This window comes from Colletes gigas, unplaced genomic scaffold, assembly GCF_013123115.1.
Source record: "Colletes gigas isolate AHSC1104 unplaced genomic scaffold, ASM1312311v1 Colletes_gigas_Sc00028, whole genome shotgun sequence".
NCBI lineage: Eukaryota > Metazoa > Arthropoda > Insecta > Hymenoptera > Colletidae > Colletes > Colletes gigas.
Window position 1 is genome coordinate 528156 of NW_025106657.1, and position 19981 is coordinate 548136.

Below are 19981 nucleotides of genomic sequence, written 5' to 3' on the forward strand. Positions count from 1 at the left end.
ATTCGAGAAAGTGGGAAATTTTTCGACAAAATTAAAATATTTCAAATCGTTCTGGAAAAATTATTTTCGATTGCGATGGTCAATTATAATAATTTTTGGTCATTACACATACCCTCGAAATTCTACTCACTTTCGAGAAAAAAATTCGGGAAGGTGTGAAATTTTTCGATAAAATTAAAAAATTTCAAATCATTCTAAAAAAATTACTTTCAATTGCAGGGGTCAATTACAAGCATTTTTCGTGAATAGACATACCCCCGAAATCCTACGCAATTTAGAGAAAAAAATTCATTACCGGGAATTGCAAGTCTGACCATACCGTTGACATGTTTCACTGAAATTTCATGCGTATGTTTAAATCATCATAACTCCTGAACGGATTGGAGGATTGTAATGTTTCAAAATGCAAACAACGCTTATTTTTATGAAGAATATGTAGAAATCCTAAGAATGTTGGAAAAGTAGCTCCGTAACACCATGAAGTGAGAAAAACCACATAAGAATGGTTCAATATTCAAACGATCATAACTCCTACAATAGTGTATATACTTCAATGAAATTTTTTTTTGAATTAGAGCCAATAGGTACCTACAAAACAGTATTAGACAACATTTCAGTACATCGTCAAACAAAATTATTAAAAATCGAAAACGAATTTTTAAGAAAAATTGACAGGGAGTAGGTACTGAAATTTTTCGGCGAAATTAAAAAATTTCAAGTCGTTCTAAAAAAATTATTTCTGGGTTAGGGGGTTAATTACAATCATTTTTAGTGAATACACATACCTTCGAAATCCTTCACACTTTCGAGAAAAAAATTCAGTAAAGTGGACAAATTTTATCAATAATTTTTAACAATAATTTTGTTAATAACTTCTTAACGAAGCTTCAATTAACAGATTGGTATTCTTGATTTTCGTCTTATTTTGGCCTCTAGAATCTAGTATAGTGCCCGAATGAATTCGTCTTGATAAATGCTTTCAGATACCATAAAAAAATATATAGCATTGGATTTGAAAAAATTGAGGATCGTCTTCATTTCATGAAAAATAATATAAATATGCAAAATTGATATACACTGTCTGTTTATTCATAAGAAACTGCTAAACTGTTTCCTCTTTTATTTTGGTCAAATTAGAATAGTTTTCGATAAAAATATTCTAGGATTAACATTTCGATGATAATCCAAACCAAAAGATCGAAAACTTAATTTTCGAGCAAGACTGCCAAGTTGTCTTTATTATTTATGTGACGCGAGCTTCCATATTAATGTTCCCGGCGTAATTCCCGACGAGAGCTCCCCCCGTTCGGATACTTTCAGCAACGCGGGGAGAATTATGATATAATTGGAATGTTTCGTTAGAACGCGACAACAACGGTGCCGACGACGAAAGTTGAAAATTTTACGCATTCCCGGCACTCGACGTCACTTACAAGGAACTCGACGAATTAAAACGTTCCGGATTTACTCGGGGAACTTCCGTCAAAATTGTGTTAAAAAACGCGACGGCACGGCGTGTCGGAAATTTCTGAAATTTTGTCGCGAGTCACGGTTAATATCGCGAATTAAAAAACTTCCGGCGATTCCGGCTGAGAAGTTTCGCGTAAAATCGATGGCCCGCGACGGGGAACGCGAAGACAGGCGTCGACGATGGCGCGCGGTTTTACGAATTTCACGAAATCCCGAACTTCCGCCGTAACGCGTTCAAAGTTTGTTCGATGTGATCATCCGAGGGGGATTGCCTGGTCGCGCGACTAGGCGAAAATCGAAGACAATATGGAAATTTAGATTCTCCGACAGCTACACACCGAGTTTCGAAATCAATTTCCCCGGGAACGGAACGAAAATTTCAATTCGATTCGCCTTCCTAAATCGAATTCCGCCTGATAGTACTATCTGCTACCCGATAGATCGTGAATCAACGTTTCATCCGTGAAGCAAAAATTAAATGTACCGCACAGGGGGTCGTTCCGTCGAGTTTCCATCGCTTTTCCTTGAATCGAGCGTTTCGAGGGCACCCGGAGTCGAAATTTTCGTCTTTCTACAAATCTGTTATTTAATTGATATTGTTCAAAATTGAATATAATGTAGTTCGTACGATATTAGTGGTAGTTTAAGTCATCATTTTGCTGGTTTTAAATTTGTTTAAAAAATACAGGCCCCTGAAGTTTACGACTTCAGCTTAAGGAATACAATAGTGTTTTTTCTAAATTTTTTAAAGTGTGATCCACCTGTATTTAAAAAATAAAAATTTCTTTATAATTTTCGATGTTGCAAAATTGATGTTTTAATTGAGGACTTTATTTAGAAAGTTGATTTCCATTTACCAATTTGGTAAAAATCTTCCTACCCTGGCTATCTAGTTTTACGACTGACGGGACTTGGATCGCAAGATTTAACGATTGCTATTTCAAGGAGATTTGCTCCGGTATTCCGCGAGGATACCTCCGGTAATTTAAAGATGGCTCGTCTTACGGAGTTTGCCCTGTTTAACCCTTTTGCCCTCTTGCGCAACCCGTTGCAGCGTGTCCCAGCCGCGGAGGGGTCGGCGTTGCCGTTAATTAGCATAGATAATGGAGTGGCCTACGCGTGCATCTTGCCTCGTGGCACGCTTTCGCGTCGGGAACAAAAGCGGCAGGTGATGTTAGATAAGTGGAGTCAGTCCGTACGCGGTCAGCCGAGCAGATAAGTGGATCGTGACGGTCGGATGCCGCGCTGTTTAGATCCCAGATGGCCGATGGCCGGTGGGGCGCGTCCAAATTGCAGACACGTTGCAGAGAACTTGCCTAATACGCCTAAATTGTATCTTTTCAATTTCCTAATTGTACCAGAGAAGAAAGGATACGAATGGGATAGGCGCTTCTCGAATAAAACCGAACCTAAAATGTAGAACACTCGATTTTCTCTTGTAGTCGTTTCTCAAAAGACGAAGTATATTTGCAGTCTTTCGTTATAACGCTTTAACGACGGGGCATTATTATTAAAACTTTCCTATATGACGGGTGATGTATTTAGATCAAAAATAAGCCTTTAACCCTTTGCCATGCAATGACGAGTCTGACTCAAGCTCTTGATGTTAAGATTTACAATCATGAGGCTACTCATTCGTCATGAAGTTGTATATATTAACATTAACACATATTTACATTCACGAGGTATTTGTAAAACAAATTCTTTTTCGTGGCCATTTTTTTATTTTTTTTTTTAGCGTTTTAGGTCACATGCACCTTGTTGGTTATTAGTGACCACAATTATTACCTAGTGGAACTGATCATGTTTAGAGCAATTGGTATACTTTAATGGAACAAATTTAAACAAAATTATATAGTATACATATAAAGAATTATTTGGAATTAAATTGTACTTCAAGGGATTAAATGAACTATTCTGATGTATTCAACTGTCAAATAAACATTAATAAATATAAAACTGTCATAAATAATACCGTTATCGGAGAAATGACTAGAAAGACACACACTTGTACAACGAGACTACTCGTTTCCTGTCGGTAACGTATATTTCAATAAACCGAGAATTCTCGTTTCCTGTCGGTAATGTGTTAATCGATGTGTCAGACGTTTAGTAAGGACGTGGAATAGTGAGGTTTAATCTGGTCAATTATTAATACACAGTTGTAAAATGAAAACTATTAAGTTAACAAAGTACAAAACGGATAGGTAGATGCGTAAACAGAAAAATCTACCTTTAACCAAAGAACACACGATTATGGTAAGACTTCATTTATTGGAACAAAATTTTACTTACAAAGGAACATTCTGTCAGGTTTTTGGCAAGGAACAAGGTTGGATCGGGTTAATTATTGATACACAATTGTAAATCGAAAACTATTAAACGATTTATATATATTAAACAGGTAATAAAGTTCAGAACAGATGAAAGACGTGCACACATAGCACAGTCATATTGGACTCAGCGAAGAGCACGTATCGTACGCGCGCATGCGCAAACCGTCAATGCTGCAGTCGGAACTAGTAGGGCCCGACGATGTCGATCAAATATAGATTGCGTGAAATACATGACATACATCTCACACGAATAAACACTAAACACAAATAAAACTAATTGTGCAAGTATAACTGCGTAATAAAATGTGTGAACATTAAAGTTAATTTATAGGCTGAGAACGAATGCCTAACATTACAATATGTGATCGGGGCATATTTGAATGCGTAATAAAATTGTACGTATTTGTGCTTAGGAAAGAACTGCAGCTTATCGTGGTTTCTATAATAACTTTATATTCAAGATGATAACTTTTGATTATAAGAATAACGAAGATATTTAAGGTGGTCAAAGTTACTGAGCTACTCTGGATAATCATCGGTTATTCGATTATATTACCAGCTACGAGATACCTTGTACATTCTGGTATTTAGACAGAGGAACGTTTTGAGGAATGGGGGGATTTAAGCGAAGCCAACAACTTCCTGAAATTCTTCGGAATTACGGCGCAAACGGCAAGATACATACGCTCAACGCGATTTACTACGGTCGAAACAAGAATAGTTCAGAACGTCTTGCGCACGCTCTACTCGGTGTGTTCTTCGTTACTTGGGTAAAACACGTACCGATGCACACGCGTGGCGTGCAAATGCTCGTAATTGGAAGATAAACATATGTGCATTAACGAAGTAGCGGTGGTTGTTACTCTCATTATGCTGGTTTACGTTTCATACTGCCAGCTGAACGAGAACTTTACGCTTCTAGGGATCTAGATTTGTGTCGGGTGTGTGATGATACACGGGTATATCAACCACGAAAGGAAATAATGCGTTTCATTGCCCTCATTAACACTTTAATCTGGTGGTTGGTAAATTTCAGCGACACGAACCGCTTTGGAACATTATTTCTTTAGCTAGATGTTCCGTAATTTCAACAAGGAACTGATACGTGACAATTTTGAACCAACAATTTTCTTTTCTACGAATCAGAAATTCTGATCTTCTAAGAAATATTACAGTTTTCATTAATACACTTAAAATGAATCGTATGCCATATGAGATCACTTAATGGACCACAAAGTTACCTTCAATCTACAAAGTCAAAATTTTAAGTCAGTTGAACAACGCTTTATCAGATTAGTAAATTAACTAATTTCTTAGTTCAAAGAATTCAAATTACCGTAACTTCGTTCGTCTTTCGAAAATAAACAATGAATCGACTTTTTCAACTAAAAAATGTGTGTTCTATTAAATGTTTCATTTAGTTTGGAATCCTAAAAATTGTGCGATATCTGGAATTTTGTTTTGAAGAAAATGATTGAATTTATCAATTTCAAACATTGCGCACATATTTGTTTACGTTTTCCCGGGTCATATGAATTTTTTCGAATGGTCTGGCAAAACAGTATAAATAACTGGTGTCGAAGCAATGCATGAATGTGTACGATGTGTGCACAAAGCTTATATCCACGGTTGACGTAATAGCTCTCATTCTTGTCACTCCAAACAGAAAATATCAAAACGATTTTCATTTTGCCTAAAAGTGGCTATTTCTGGCACCGAAAGAAATCAAAATACTCAAAAAATTGAAAGAATTAATGTGTATTAGATAAGACATTCGACGACCACACTTTCTTCGCTACTTCAAGCACCATATTTATAACAAAACTTTTATTTGAAATTTCTCAAAAAGCTAAAGACGAACGGTATGAGGCTTCTGAAGAATAGATGCAAGTTGTAGTATACGTTTAGTGTCACAAAATCCTAAAAGCAGTTATCAAAATGGATCCTTGTTTCTAAGAAATTCGAGTGCAGCTAGAAACAAAAATGTTTTTTTTTCCTAGCCTCGACGCTCTTCTCTCTACTCGCCTCTGTCCTCGTCTCTCCGCTATAATCGTGTATGTACTAAGGCGATCAGCGAGCTTTTCCTCGTCGGCTGACTTTTATCGCTATTCGGATCGACTTATCGTGCGTCGTGATGGGCAAAACATCTTCAGTGAACGCGGAAGCCATTGATCGATACGCGCGCTGCTTTTCTGCTCGGCGGCCGTTCGCTCATCGGTTGACAGAATATCATAATGATTGGATTATATGCAGGATTAAACACCTATCGTGCCAACCTCGAATAACTTATAAATTATGCATAGTATGAAAAATTATTATATATAAAAATTGTATGGTTTCAAGGGTGTCATTAAAAGGAAAATGAATAAAGGTAGGTCAACTTTGATTTCTTCGATAAAATAACCTTTATGGCAGAATTACATAAAGTAATGAATTCTTAAAACGAAAGTGTTAAAGTATATCCAACCAAAAATTAATAGTTGCTACCAAACCACTGAATTTTAAATTTTGGACTAATGTGTATACAGGGTGTTCGGCCACTCTTGAGATAAATTTTAATGGAAGATTCTAGAGGCCAAAATTGACGAAAATTAAAAAATAACAATTTGTCGATTGAGGTTTCGTTAAAAAGTTATTAAAAAATTAAATTAAAAAATTTCAAATCGTTCTAAAAAAATTATTTTTAGTTGCAGGGGTCAAGTACAAGCAGTTTTGGTCAATAAACATACCCTCGAAATTCTACGCAGTTTAGAGAAAAAAATTCATTACCGAAAATTCCATGTCTGACCATACCATTGACATGTTTCACTGAAATTTTATGTATATGTTTAAAACATCGTAACTTCTGAACGAATTGGGGGATTTTAATGTTTCAAAATGCAAACAACGCGTATCTTTATGAAGAATATGTAGAAATCCTAAGAATGTTGGAAAAGTAGCTCCGTAACACCATAAAGTACGAAAAACCACATAACAATGGTTCAATTTTCAAACGACCATAACTCCTAGAATAGTGAATATATTTCATTGAAATTTTTTTTTTAATTAGAGCCAATAGGCACCTACAAAAAAGTGTTAGACAACATTTCAGTACAGTGTCAAACAGATTTATTAAAAATAAAAAACGAAGTATTAAAAAAAATTGACAGGGAGTAGGTGATGAAATTTAAAAAAAATTTCAATATTGTTCTGGAAAAATTATTTTCGGTTGCTGGGGTCAGTTACAAGCATTTTTGGTGAATAGACATGCCCCGAAATCCTACGCATTTTCGAGAAAAAAATTCAGCACGGGCGGAACTTTAAATGTTAATAACTTTCTAACCAAGCCTCCATCAACAAATTGGTATTCTTGATTTTCGTCCTATTTTGGCCTCTAGAATCTCCCATTACAATTTTTCCCAGGGTTGGTCGAATACCCTATATGTTTTATACGAGTTTCTGCTTTTCTATACTTATTTTTTATACGTCGACTTATTTCATCAACTATACATTTTCAATGATATTTGCTCCGAGTAACAGGATTCCATTTATGTACACACTGGTAAAACGACACTTTCGTTAAAAAAAAAAAATCGAATTTCAATAGAAATGGAACGTTCTAATAATAGTGCGAAATAATCGAGTTACTTCTCTATTGGTCGTTCAATTTGGTCAGCAGAGTGTAGCGATAACGAGATTATATTTTTACGAGTAAAATAACGCTTCCGTCATGAGAAAAGAAACTGAATTTCAATATCCATGGAATGTTATTTAATGGCGAGAAATAATCGAGTTACAATTGCATGAAGTCACTTCTCCGATGGTCGTCCATTCGTCTATAGTTACCAAAGTATAGAAATAACAAGATTAAATTTATACAGGTGAAACGTCGCTTTTATTGCGAGAAGAAGGGAAATATTCTCTCATGCCGAGGAATAATTGAATTATAACTTCATAGAGTTGCTTCTCTGATAGATAGTTCGATCTCCAGTTGGGAAAATATTGTAAATTGTAAAATTATACATTGCGAAATCTTCCTTTATCAATGTAAAAATTTTAAAATTCTGTAAATTCTCACTGGTAGTGAGACGTTGTTTAATCAGCCGACAATTACGAAATATTTGGTGAAAGCAATTTGCCTGTTTCGTAATTCAATGAAATGTTTCTATGCTATATTGTTTAATTGCAATTTAAGCCGCTGTATTCCAAAACAATTTCAAGCAGAACAAGAATTTCCACCGAGAGAAATTGTTACATACTCCATGCGCAATGACAAATGTCCGGCTGGATTATACCGAAAACAATAATCATGTTACAACGCATTAACCACGGCTTTGTATTGTTACTCATGCAAAACACAGTCAATCCAATTATATTTATTCCAAGTTGAATCCGTACAGGAACCATACTGTTGGTTAAAAATTTTAATTTGCTACATTGTGACCACGATACCAAATTACGTAATTTCATGATGTTTCATAGTCTTTTATCATTGTTTCGAAAATAATCGCAATACCATGGGTCTCTGGACACAAATTAATTCTGTACATTCATATGCGCAAGCGTTATTATTATTGAATCCCTTTCAGGAGATGATCAAACAAAAGAATGCATGGACTATACTGGATGAAAAGTTTAATTACAGAAAAATCATAGTGTATCAAACAATGGAGGAAAAGCATCAAACGAACAAAAAAATTAAATAAACTCATACTCCATCTTCTTTAATAAAGAAACAAGTAGATGAAGATACAAAGCACAAAATTAATTTCGTGATTCGTAATTTTACTCTCACTTTGACGTATAGAACCAACCCTTAAAGCTTCTGACACCTGTTGCTGAACAATCAGTATGATAAAAAATGAACAATCTATGATAAGCACAGAATGCAAGCATATACAGTATATAATTTTATATTCTTCCCAAAAATAACTTTTGCAAACTGTTGTAAATATTTTGAAATAGCTACTGATACGACGTGTACAAAATTCCTTTTTTAATCTGTTATTATTTCTGCTTATCGTAAAAACTAGCTAATACGTAAGCACCTCTCGTACCTATTTCTAACTCGATCATTAAAAAATCGTCCGCCATACACCACTTACATCTGTAACGATCTTATTCAATGTATTGCATGCTTTCAATTAACTACAACTAAAATATATTTAATATGCCAACTGAATACAGTATTTCACATAACGTGACAATGGTCGAAGGTTTATATTATTCATTTCTAGGAATAAAAAATAAACAACCATGTCACGAATGTATTTAATATAAAGAATAATAAAAATGTTGCAGTAATTTCTGAGACACGCTAATAGAACGTTTTTGAAATCTATCTATGAAAAGTTTGTCGAGAAAAAGGTCGTTGATTAGCCAATTTCAAGTTGTGAGGTGTTTGCCAAATAAAGGAAAGCGCAACGAATTCAAAGAAACCGCGGGAATTCTAGAGGTATAAAACGTCGAAATGGTGAAAAATCTTGCAGAGCGACGAAAGACGTGCGAACGAGGAAAAAATGACAAGGATAACGGCCCTCCTCCGACGTCCCGAGAGAAATACGAGGACCACTCGTAAAAATAATGTGCGGCTCGTTTGTCGCGTCAGACAGTGATTCGTCTGGTTCGGGTCAGAGATGTGAGAAAATGGCGGGGACCAGCGGAAAGTGGTGTATTTTTCATCTGCATACTTAGTGTCCGTTACCAGCAGTCCGGGAAAGAGCTTTTTTCTTCGCGGAAATTTACAACGGCGGTAGAGAAAAAAAAAACGAGACAGAAAACAAGGAGGAACGGAAGAAAGATTCCGAGAGAGACAGTCGGAAAAGGTTTAACTATGCACGGAGCTCCATTTCTGTCGAGTGTAACCATATCGCTGGGGAGACATAAGGAGTGCTTCTTGCGTTAATTCTAACCATTTCCACGGTTTCTTCTTCCCCTCGTGTCCACCTTTACGCGTTGATTGCGTGCAGGGCTTCACGAAAGACAAACGCTCTGAGAAAGATTAAATTTTATTTTCAATATGTCCAGAAAGGAATTTAATATTTCATCGTGCTGCGATAAGTAATTAGTTGATTGCTTCGCAATTGTGAACTGTACGAGAAATGAAAATTCACTGAGAAAGAAGAGGAAAATTAATACAGGTTGTTCGGCCACCACTGGGAAAAATTTTAATGGGAGATTCTAGAGGCAAAAATAAGATAAAAATCAAGAACGTCAATTTCTTGAATGAGGCTTCGTTAAAAAGTTATTACAAAATTTTAAATTGTTCTAAAAAAATTACTTTCGATTGCAGAAGTCAATTACAATCATTTTTGGTCAATAGACATACCCCCGAAATCCTAACCATTTTCGAGAAAAAAATTCATTAGTGAAAATATAATGTCTGACCATAACTGTCTGTTACCCTGAAAAATTGAAAAGTTTCATATCATTCTGGAAAAATTATTTTCGGTTGCGGGGGACAATTACAATCATTTTTGCTCATTAGACATACCCTTGAAATTCTACCCCCTTTCGAGAAAAAAATTCGAGAAGGCGCCTAAATTTTTCGGCGAAAAAAAAAATTTCAAATCGTGCTGGAAAAATTATTTTCAATCGCAGGGGTCAATTACAATCATTTTTGGTCATTAGACATATCCTCAAAATCCTACGCGCTTTCGAGAAAAAAATTCAGTACTTGCGAAACTCTAAACGTTAATAACTTTTGTACAAAGTCTCCATCAACAAATTGGTATTCTTGATTTTCGTTTTATTTTGGCCTCTAGAATCGCTCATATCAATTTTTTCCCATAGATACAAATTTTCCTTTATAAATGACGACGAATTAAGTATACCACGAGGCAACAGAACTCTTGTTATTAATAAATGTACAAAAGCAATTCAATACCTTCCGTACTCTTAAAAAATCATGAGCGTTATGGGACAATTATACGATTGTGTTCGGAGTAGTCGGAAGTAAAAGATCGTATGTAAATCGAATCGTCGACTGGAATTTAAATGTTCAAAGTTTAACGTAGATCAGAGCGAAGTGCTTCAACTTTGTAAATTAAATACGGCCCCGGGATACGAATTGAACGAACAGTCGCATTCAAATTACTCGATAAGTGGCAGCAACGTATTTAAAAGCTACGAAAAGGGAAGTCACGGCAAAACCATACAAGAGCTTCAACGAAACAGAAATGGGAGCCATTTCGAGGAACACGGCCTGACTGGGTACAGACAACTACTACTCCATTTTAATTCCATACAACTTTTCGAGCAAGAAGTCGACAGACTGATACAAAACACGGATGCTGAGAGTCGGTGAACAAGGAGCAAAAGGAATGTCTGATGTCTGCACGGAACGTGCCACTTCTTCATCGGGGGAACGGTATAAAAACGACGAGACGGAAGGAATAAACCGTGCTGTACAGCGAGATCTCAATAATGCTCAAAGGTTCTCTCTTCCACGAAGAACGAGAAGCAACCGGATTACGATTTTCAATGCAGCGTGTAATTACGATCGTTCCTTTGAACCCTCGTTTCCTCCGTGCCATTTTGTAACAACATCCATTGTTAGGGCTCGACAAGTACTGCATAACGCTGATGCCACTGAATATTGCACAATGCGGTGCCGTCTCCAAGGATCCTAAGATCACTCAAGAAATCAGAACAATTCCTTGATCTCGATAATGCGGATCTAATAAATAATACCAGAACAACAAATTAGACGGTGGCGGACACATACTTACGAACACTTCTTCATAGTAAATTCTCTCGTTGGCAATATCGTATAAGAATGGTATAAATGGATTTGGTAAAAATTATATCAAACATTATTTTAACTTATAATGATTCCAGTGTTTTGTCGTTTTGCTTGGATTACTTTATATAATTCGTTGATACTTTCATGTTTTTATGCCTCATTTCTCCATCGAAACTGGGACTAACTTCTGACGGCATAATTGTTCTATTTGGTGTAAATATTCGATATGTGTTTTAGAGGAAGCTACACGCTTTCATATAAGGTACCCAGAACCTTGGAATCTATTGAAATAATAGTTTCCATCATTATACATTTAATTGGTTGAACTAACTAAATGAATGGTCCAATTTAAAAAATGAATGCACCGTGTAAAATGTCACGCTTTGGAACTTTGATACTGTGTAGTCCATCGCCTCTTGTACCCGCTACCAGAGGGAGCGTTCCTCTCGCAAGCGCTCGACCAACATTCAGGATGTTTGGTCATTCCTGGGAAAAATTTTAATGAAAGATTCTAGAGGCCAAAATAAGACGAAAATCAAGAACACCAATTTGTTGATTGAGGCTCCGTTAAAAAGTTATTAACGTTTAAAGTTTCTCGTGCTGAGTGAGAACCACTATCGCGCGCGCGCAGCTGTTCACGTGTTACGATTCTACAGACGTAACTTTAAACGTTAATAACTTTTTAACGAAGCCTCGATCAACAAATTGGTATTCTTGATTTTCGTCTTATTTTGGTATCTAGAAACTCGCATTAAAATTTTTCCCAATGTCTGCTAGAAACGAAACGCTTTCCATCTCTCTTTCACAGGAATCGCAAAATACGAATTTATAGAATTACTATTAAACTCAGCATACTTTATAATCATTGTGTAACAAAAATATAAACGTTCACTTTCTTTCCATTTTAGACGAACAAACACGATCCAGTAACGCGATCACGAATCGAAATCTGGCGAAACGTCTACTCGAGGAGGGGTGGATAGGCATTGAGACGCGACAAAATTTATGCACACGAGTATTTAACGACGGAAAATTATACGAATTCTGGATAGGGTGAACCGAATGTATAATTCATGAAAGCACGACCGTGCTCGCCGTGTCGTTAAAAGGTGCTCAATGTAGCTACGCAGGAAGAAGGAGAAAGACGCCGGGGTGACAGAAAAGGGACGATTGGGCCACGCGGTACTGTAGTTTGAAAAATAACACGCGCGGAGAAGTGGAACGAAGAGAAGGAGGGGGGGAATTCGACGGAAAGCACCGCCACTTTTCCACCCTCGTCGCAGGTTCTGAAAACATTTGTCGAGCGAAGTAATTACAACGTAGACCGACTGGCGTCGAAGGACTGGGGAACTTGCATTTTAAAACTCCATTGTTCCGGTCGATTCCAGGCCCCGCGAAGAAGAATCGCTCGCTTCTCAATAATGAATGGATTCCGATCGAGTAATTATCGCGTCGCTTTCAATGGAACAGACTCGTTCGCGAACGTTGCCGCTTAACGGGGGATGATATTTGAGTTCTGGAAAGCGACTTCGAACATTCTACGACGATGTTGAGGTACGCCGTATTAACGGTAAACAAAATTTTATTAGCGGAGAATGCGAAACGGGTACAGAGTTGCGGGAACTATTATTATATATTGCCGGTGAGAACTATTCGTTTACTCGAGAGGAAAATGTTTCGCGAGTGGCTGAAACACGTTTTTGATACAAGTCGTTGAAATTAATGAACATTTTTAACATTCTCCCGCCGCGTAGAGAGTTTTATGCAGTAATAATTTCCCCCTGATAGGATGTAATTAGTATTGTTTTTGTTTCTAGGAAAAAATTATTTCCTTTAGATGAAAAATATTCAGTGATAAGCTTATTAGTAGAAACAATTATATGACGGTAAATAATTAAAATTTAATGAATTATTACTAAAAAAAGTTTAGTTTTTTGAGCTGTAATGTATTTGAGGGAAGATATCAAATGTAATAGTAAAAATGTGAAATAAAAAATAACGAGTACGAAGGTAACAATTACATAATGAAACCATCTCGAAAGTGTACAACACGTTTCACCGTACTTTTGTTCATAGTTAAAAAATATTATGCTCTACATGTATTTTCTTAAACATTTAAACCGTGGTGCTCTACAAAGTCACCAAATGAACAAGTAAACAACAGGAGAAATATTGTACCAACAATAGGATTGTTTAAATACATTTTTGTAATTGGCTTTAAATATTTACACAGTAAAACAAGAAAACGTCACGTTACACTAAATAAACAATAAATATCACTTCTGAATTTACAATTTATCTGTAGATTATGCACTTTATCCAATAGCTATCTGTATAAATATGTCAAAATATGTAAGTAACATATGGCAAATGTGTATCAATAATATGCTAATATTTACAAGAATATGCAAAATATATTTAGAATGTGTTCAAATAATTTTATTACTTAAAAATAATAATCAATTACAATTTAAATTACAATAAATAAGTCAATTTATAAGCTGAGAACGAACGCTCAACGTTACAAAATGTAATTGGGGTATATTTGAATTTGCTGAAGTAGCATGCTTTATATGTTTTAAGTTCTTTAACAATCTGATCTTATAAAATTAAATCAAAATTACTGATTAATTCTATTCGTAGTATCTATGAACTGTTGCCATTAATGATTCACTATTGGTAAACACGAGATGTATGTTGTCATTTCTGGCATGACTATCGTATACAAACGTTGATTTAGTAGACTCAAATAGATATTCGGAAGCCCATATAATCATTCAATTTATGAAAAAATGCAATAAACATATGACATATGTTTTTATAAAATATATGATGAAATAAACTTCTATTTAGGTTTCACTCCTTTATCTATTTCCTAGAAATATATGCAGTCTACTAATAACAAACAAATGGGGATAATATATTTAGCTCATATTCGAGAACGTGGAAGAAAATTCTCGAAAAACTCAAATCTGAAAATAAAGGAAGGAGAAGTCGAAGGAGAAGTTTTCGTTACGTTAGCGCCTGTCCAAACACCATTGTCCCTATTCCTCTACAACCAGCGGATTATATCGTCACCAACGAAGTTGAGAAACTACGGTCGACGAAATAAATATTACACGAACAATTTGAAAGACCTGGAAAGTCGACGAATCGCCGTTCGCAAACTCTGCGAATCTCTGGCATTCTAGGAGGCGGGAGAAGAAAGGTTGCAATTACTTTGTCGTCGTTAAAGCTTGTCCGCGGGACGCTTAAACGCGTGTTCGTGCCCCCCCGACTTCTCGGTCCCCCTTAATGCGACGGTCCGGCCGAGAAAATAAATTAACAAAACCGCGGTCACGTACTTTCCAGTGGTTATCGTCACGGGTGTACCCGCACACGCGTGCACACGTCCCGATTGCATCGAAATTTATCTCCGGGCTGGCGTGATTAATACCGACCTGCTCCCCCCTGGCCGCCATACATCACTCGTAATGATGTAATAACCGGTCTCCGCGACTCTTGGGTACCACTTCTTATCCCCCTCCCGTATCTTTGTTCTTAATAACACCGAAAAGAAACCGGCCCCCGATGGCCGCCGCGTGATGGATGAAAGCTCTGCGGCTATCGGCCGGTTCAATCGTATTAAATAAACATCGGCGTTACGCGGAGCGGTTCGAAAGTTAACGATCCACGGATTTGCATACCCGATGCAAATGATCGATCCCTACCTCTGGCGGGCAACGGTCACGTGGCACGTTAACGATGCCATTGAAATACAATGCTTCGAGTACTGGGGAACGAGATAAGCAGTTTTATGGACCACCCTATGATTAGGGGGTGGTGCGCTCTAAAGGGGTTACAGAGAATAAGTGTTTCACCCTTAATGGTTGAATTTCTGTTGGAGTTCGGGAATCAACCCCAACACCGTTCATGTTTATTTAGCTCGAGATACCCATCCATTCGAGCGGCCGGTGTTTCGACCCTTGCAAGGCGACGAACCAGGACACCTGCTCGTTCGTGGTGGAAAACATTGTTATTGCAATTTTCATGCACCGTTGTGACTTTTTACTCGCGGAACGAAACTATAATTAGACGATATCTAGAGTACCAACAACTGGTGAGGTCGATTCTAAGTTCTGGGTCCATTTTGATCCACGTTTGTGTGACCGTTTTAAGGAATATTCAGTTATGCATCGGTTTGAAATTATATATTTGATTTGCTATTTACCCATTAAAATTATTTATGTAATAAACTTTAAGCTTGAAATAATTACATTAAGTCGTATGTTCGTGTCAAGTTTTGCACTACAACTTAAAGCAATATTTCAAACGTGTCATGGAATTTAGCAAAATCATTATATCGTCGCTAGAAAACTTCTCTGATTTTATATTAAAAGTAGTTCAACGCTGTTCCTTAAAACATTGACATTTTCAAATTGTTTACTCACTAATTAGCCTGAAGATTCTTGTATACGCTCCATTTTTTATCTCCAGTTATTAAGTGCTTTAGGGAAGCTTTTGTTCCATTATATGCTAACAAAATTAAAATAAATATAATAACAAGATTTCGTCAGAGTGGATCCCACAGTTCGAGCTTTGACACAATGTCTATTTGTTTCAAATTTCTGAAATCCTCTGAGCTAACAAATTTTTCTTGCTCCCTAAAATAACAAATTTTATCGTGAATTTGAGAATACTAATTGAGAAATAGATGCACGAGACAAAATAGTTGGCCTTTAAATCAACATAACAGCTAGACAAGAAATGTTTCTTGAGGATCGAGAAGATTAGTTTCGTATATTAATTAGCCAACCTACAAAAGGACAAGAACTATAGCTTCGTTAGGATGTCCAGTGACACAGTGACACTGGTGTGTGCCATAGGGGGATTCGCTATTGTAGTGAGGATTTGCTCATGTTTCGGATCATTGCTCACCAATAGTAAGAGTTGTTTGTCTTCCGGTCCATTGCCCACCAATCGAATTACTTTTTAATTGGTCATCTGAGTTGACCTTCCCTCGTCCCAGTTTTTCAACAGGGATACAGGCCACCAGTCGAACCCAATCTGGAACTACCTCGTCTGAGTTTTTTAATTGCTCAGCTGACCGATTAAAAAGTAATTTGATTGGTTGTCAATGAGCCGGAACACGAACAACTCCTACTATTGACGAGCAACGAACCGGAACGCGAGCAATTTTCACTATAATTATGAGTCTTTCGCTATTATACACCAGTATCAGTGTATGTCACTTGACCTCTAATAAACCTAGTTATGTGATGCTTGCAAAATTGGAATTCTTCCATAATTCGACGCTAGAACGTAAAAATCTTAAATTTTCGAATCGAGCACGTTTTATTGATCGATTTTGACAAATTTATTAATCATGTGTTTTACTTATTTATTAATTTGATGAAATATTTAATGAATCATAGCGTTTCATTATTAACACGTTGACGAACTTTGAAATTTGCAATAGGCTTCAAAATCGTTCACAATGAAGGAACCAATTTCTGTAAAATATTAAATAACACTTCTGTTATTAGTAATTCTGCAAAGTTTAATTTGAAATAATGTTTAATGAATCGTGGCACGTTATTAACAGGTTAACGAACTTTGAAATTTGCAATGTGTTTCAAAATGTACTATGATTTTCCACCCATCCTGTACATCGGAATGTGTTCATTTTAGCCTTCATTTCTTTTATTTCTTATTCTTGGCTGTTCTACGAGCCAATAAAAATTTATGAAAAGGGAGTATACGTGCATGTTCTTTGTCAGTGGGACACGCACGAAGACATGAAAGCGTAGAAGAAGTGAATGCAATGAAATTGGCGTTGCTTCCATTTTGGAAGCATTAGTGATCTTGAATAGCGATAAGATGAAAGGTACAAGATGAACATAATGCGAAGAAAATTGAAATTTAGTTATAATGAAAAATATCACGACCTTTGAAGCGACTCAATATTCCCGACTGACTAGTGCTCCTTCTAACAAAAGAATAAAACACATTACTTTTTATTATGAAAAGTTGGTAAAATAGAAAGGAGGGAAAATTTTCTATTACTAGATTCTACGACATGAACAGTTTCTCAATGTATCTTAAATGATTGATGAATACGTATTTTAATTGCACTGATAAAAATTTAATTTATTTGAATACGTTGGAGAACAAATAAACTGGGTCGTTTCTATAACAGAAGTTCACTAATTATTGATTTTCTTCTCGGGTCTGCAGGAAAGAAATTATATTGTAACCAATTAATTAGATTGGCTAGGCAACTTTTCAATTCTATACAACTTCAGTCATGTGTCAGTGTTATTGGCTTTCTTCTAAAAAATTCTATACCAGTTCAGAATGATTCTATCCTTTACGGTTAAAAATTTATATATAAAGTAACAAAATAACCATTCCATTTACAATATATTCTGTAGAGTACAATAACCTGAAGAATTTTAATATTCACAGCTCCATCTCGTACCGTTATAAATAGATATTAGAAAAATGAATAGATCTCGAAAATTAAGGACTGATTTCACTCTTTTAGTGAATTACAGCAAGAAACTATATTTGCATATTGTCTCGCTAAAATCAGAATTTTCGTACTTAGAATGCAAGAGAAATATAGTGATTTCACGTGATCGATATTCGATCAACATCGTTGGGCCCTATTAGTTCTGACTACAGCACTGACAGTTTGCGCATGCGCGCGTGCGATACGTGCACTTCGCTGAGTCCAATATGGCCGCGCTACGTGTGCACGTCTTTCATCTGTTCTGAACTTTATTACCTATTTAATATACATATCGTTTAATAGTTTTCTGTTTACAAGTGTGTATCAATAATCAACCCGATCCAACCTCGTTCCTTGCTAAAAACCTGACAGAATGTTCCTTTGTAAGTAAAATTTTGTTCCAATAAATGAAGTCTTACCATAATCGTGTATTCTTCGGTTAAAGAATGATTTTTAAGTTTATGTTTCTACCTATTTCCTCGAATCGAAGTAGTCGTACGTGACTATAGTTTTAATAGCAGAAATTATTTCTACGTTTCGTGCATGAGTCCACTTAGTTCTCTTCGTTCATGCGGCGTTAGTTAAAAACGCCGTAATTGATCTGTTTTTGTCGATGCGTTCTACTCCCAGTTAAACTCGTGGATCGACGAACCGTCCCTTCGCGTGAAATTACCGCGACCATTTTCCCGTGTTGCATTTAATACCGCATCGGTTGTTGATGAACGAGTCGCGCGCACACGCGCCCCTAATTGAAGCAGCCGTTTAAAAGCTGTGTTCTAGGCCGCACTGCCTTCAGATCGCTGGAATCGATTTTCGATTCTTGTTCATTCGTGATTCTGATGCCGCTTCCCCTCGGGAATGAGTCATTTCGCAAGTATTAAATTCATTAGTAATTCGTACAATTAATTTATTTGGTAATTGTCAGACCGCCCGTGTACCGTTCCGACCGGTTCTTTGCATTATCGAGTAATTAATTTAAATAATTAATTTAACCGTCGAATATTATGATGGCTCTGATTTTTAATGGAATTCAATGTACAATTAATCATTCCGTCTGGAGTAACCATTTGTTAATTTTGAACGTGCGATACTGCCAACAAAGCGCTTCAATTTTGCGATAATTACTCCCGAGACGGTGCTCAAGCACATCGAAAGATCCTTGAGATCAATCGGGATTTTCTGGTCCCTCGGGACGTCTGGATCATCTGTATCGAGTCCAATAAGTCCACCGGTGCTCCCAGATCCCATGAGCGCTGGTTCTTTCGTGTTGGATTTCATGGATTGGAAATGTTCTCCATCGAATTCTGCGAGTTCAACGTAATCTATATTGAATTTTGCGGATTCGTGATCGTCTATTTCATAATCCGATTCTATAACTTCAAACGCGTCCCGGATTATCTATATTAGATACCAAGTCAGAATTGGTTACGTTAAAACTAACAATTCTATAAATGTTTACATCGCGTCTAAAAAATTCAGAATCGTTCATACTATGTTGAAAAAGTCTAAAATTCTTCGTATAGCATCTGAAGAGTTCATCGCCATATGTAGCATTTCTGAAGAGATTATAGTTATACTTGCCCAGTTTGATTCAAAAAACTTTATACTATTTAGGAAGAATGGGAAGTTATTCGTTTACAATTTAAAAGGTACAGAATTACTTTTCCTATCTTTGAAGAATTCAAAGTTATTTGTAATTTATTTAAAAACTTCAGATTTGTTTTAATCGCGTTTGAAGAGTAGGTGGCGATAACTCACGTACTCGTCGCCAGAGGGACCGCTCTCTCGCAAGTGGTCGGCCGACCTTTCTATACAGGGTGTTCGGCCACCTCTGAGAAAAATTTTAATGGGAGATTCTAGAGGCCAAAATAAAACGAAAATCAAGAATATCAATTTCTTGGCTGAGGCTTCGTTAAAAAGTTATTAACAAATTAAATTACAAAAATTTCAAATCATTCT

The 19981-nt window shown here is 36.3% G+C and overlaps 1 protein-coding gene across 1 annotated transcript in view; it reads right to left on the reverse strand.

Moving 5' to 3' along the window:
* LOC122401789 (agrin-like) overlaps positions 1-19576 on the reverse strand; it is a 154236-nt gene extending 134660 nt beyond the window's left edge. The window contains exons 1-2 of the mRNA XM_043404144.1: positions 19514-19576; positions 19114-19420 (exon numbers count right to left, since the gene is read on the reverse strand). Of these exons, the coding sequence (XP_043260079.1) occupies positions 19114-19420; positions 19514-19576 (370 nt within the window). The remainder of the gene's footprint in view (positions 1-19113; positions 19421-19513) is intronic.
* Between the last annotated feature and the right edge of the window lie 405 nt (positions 19577-19981).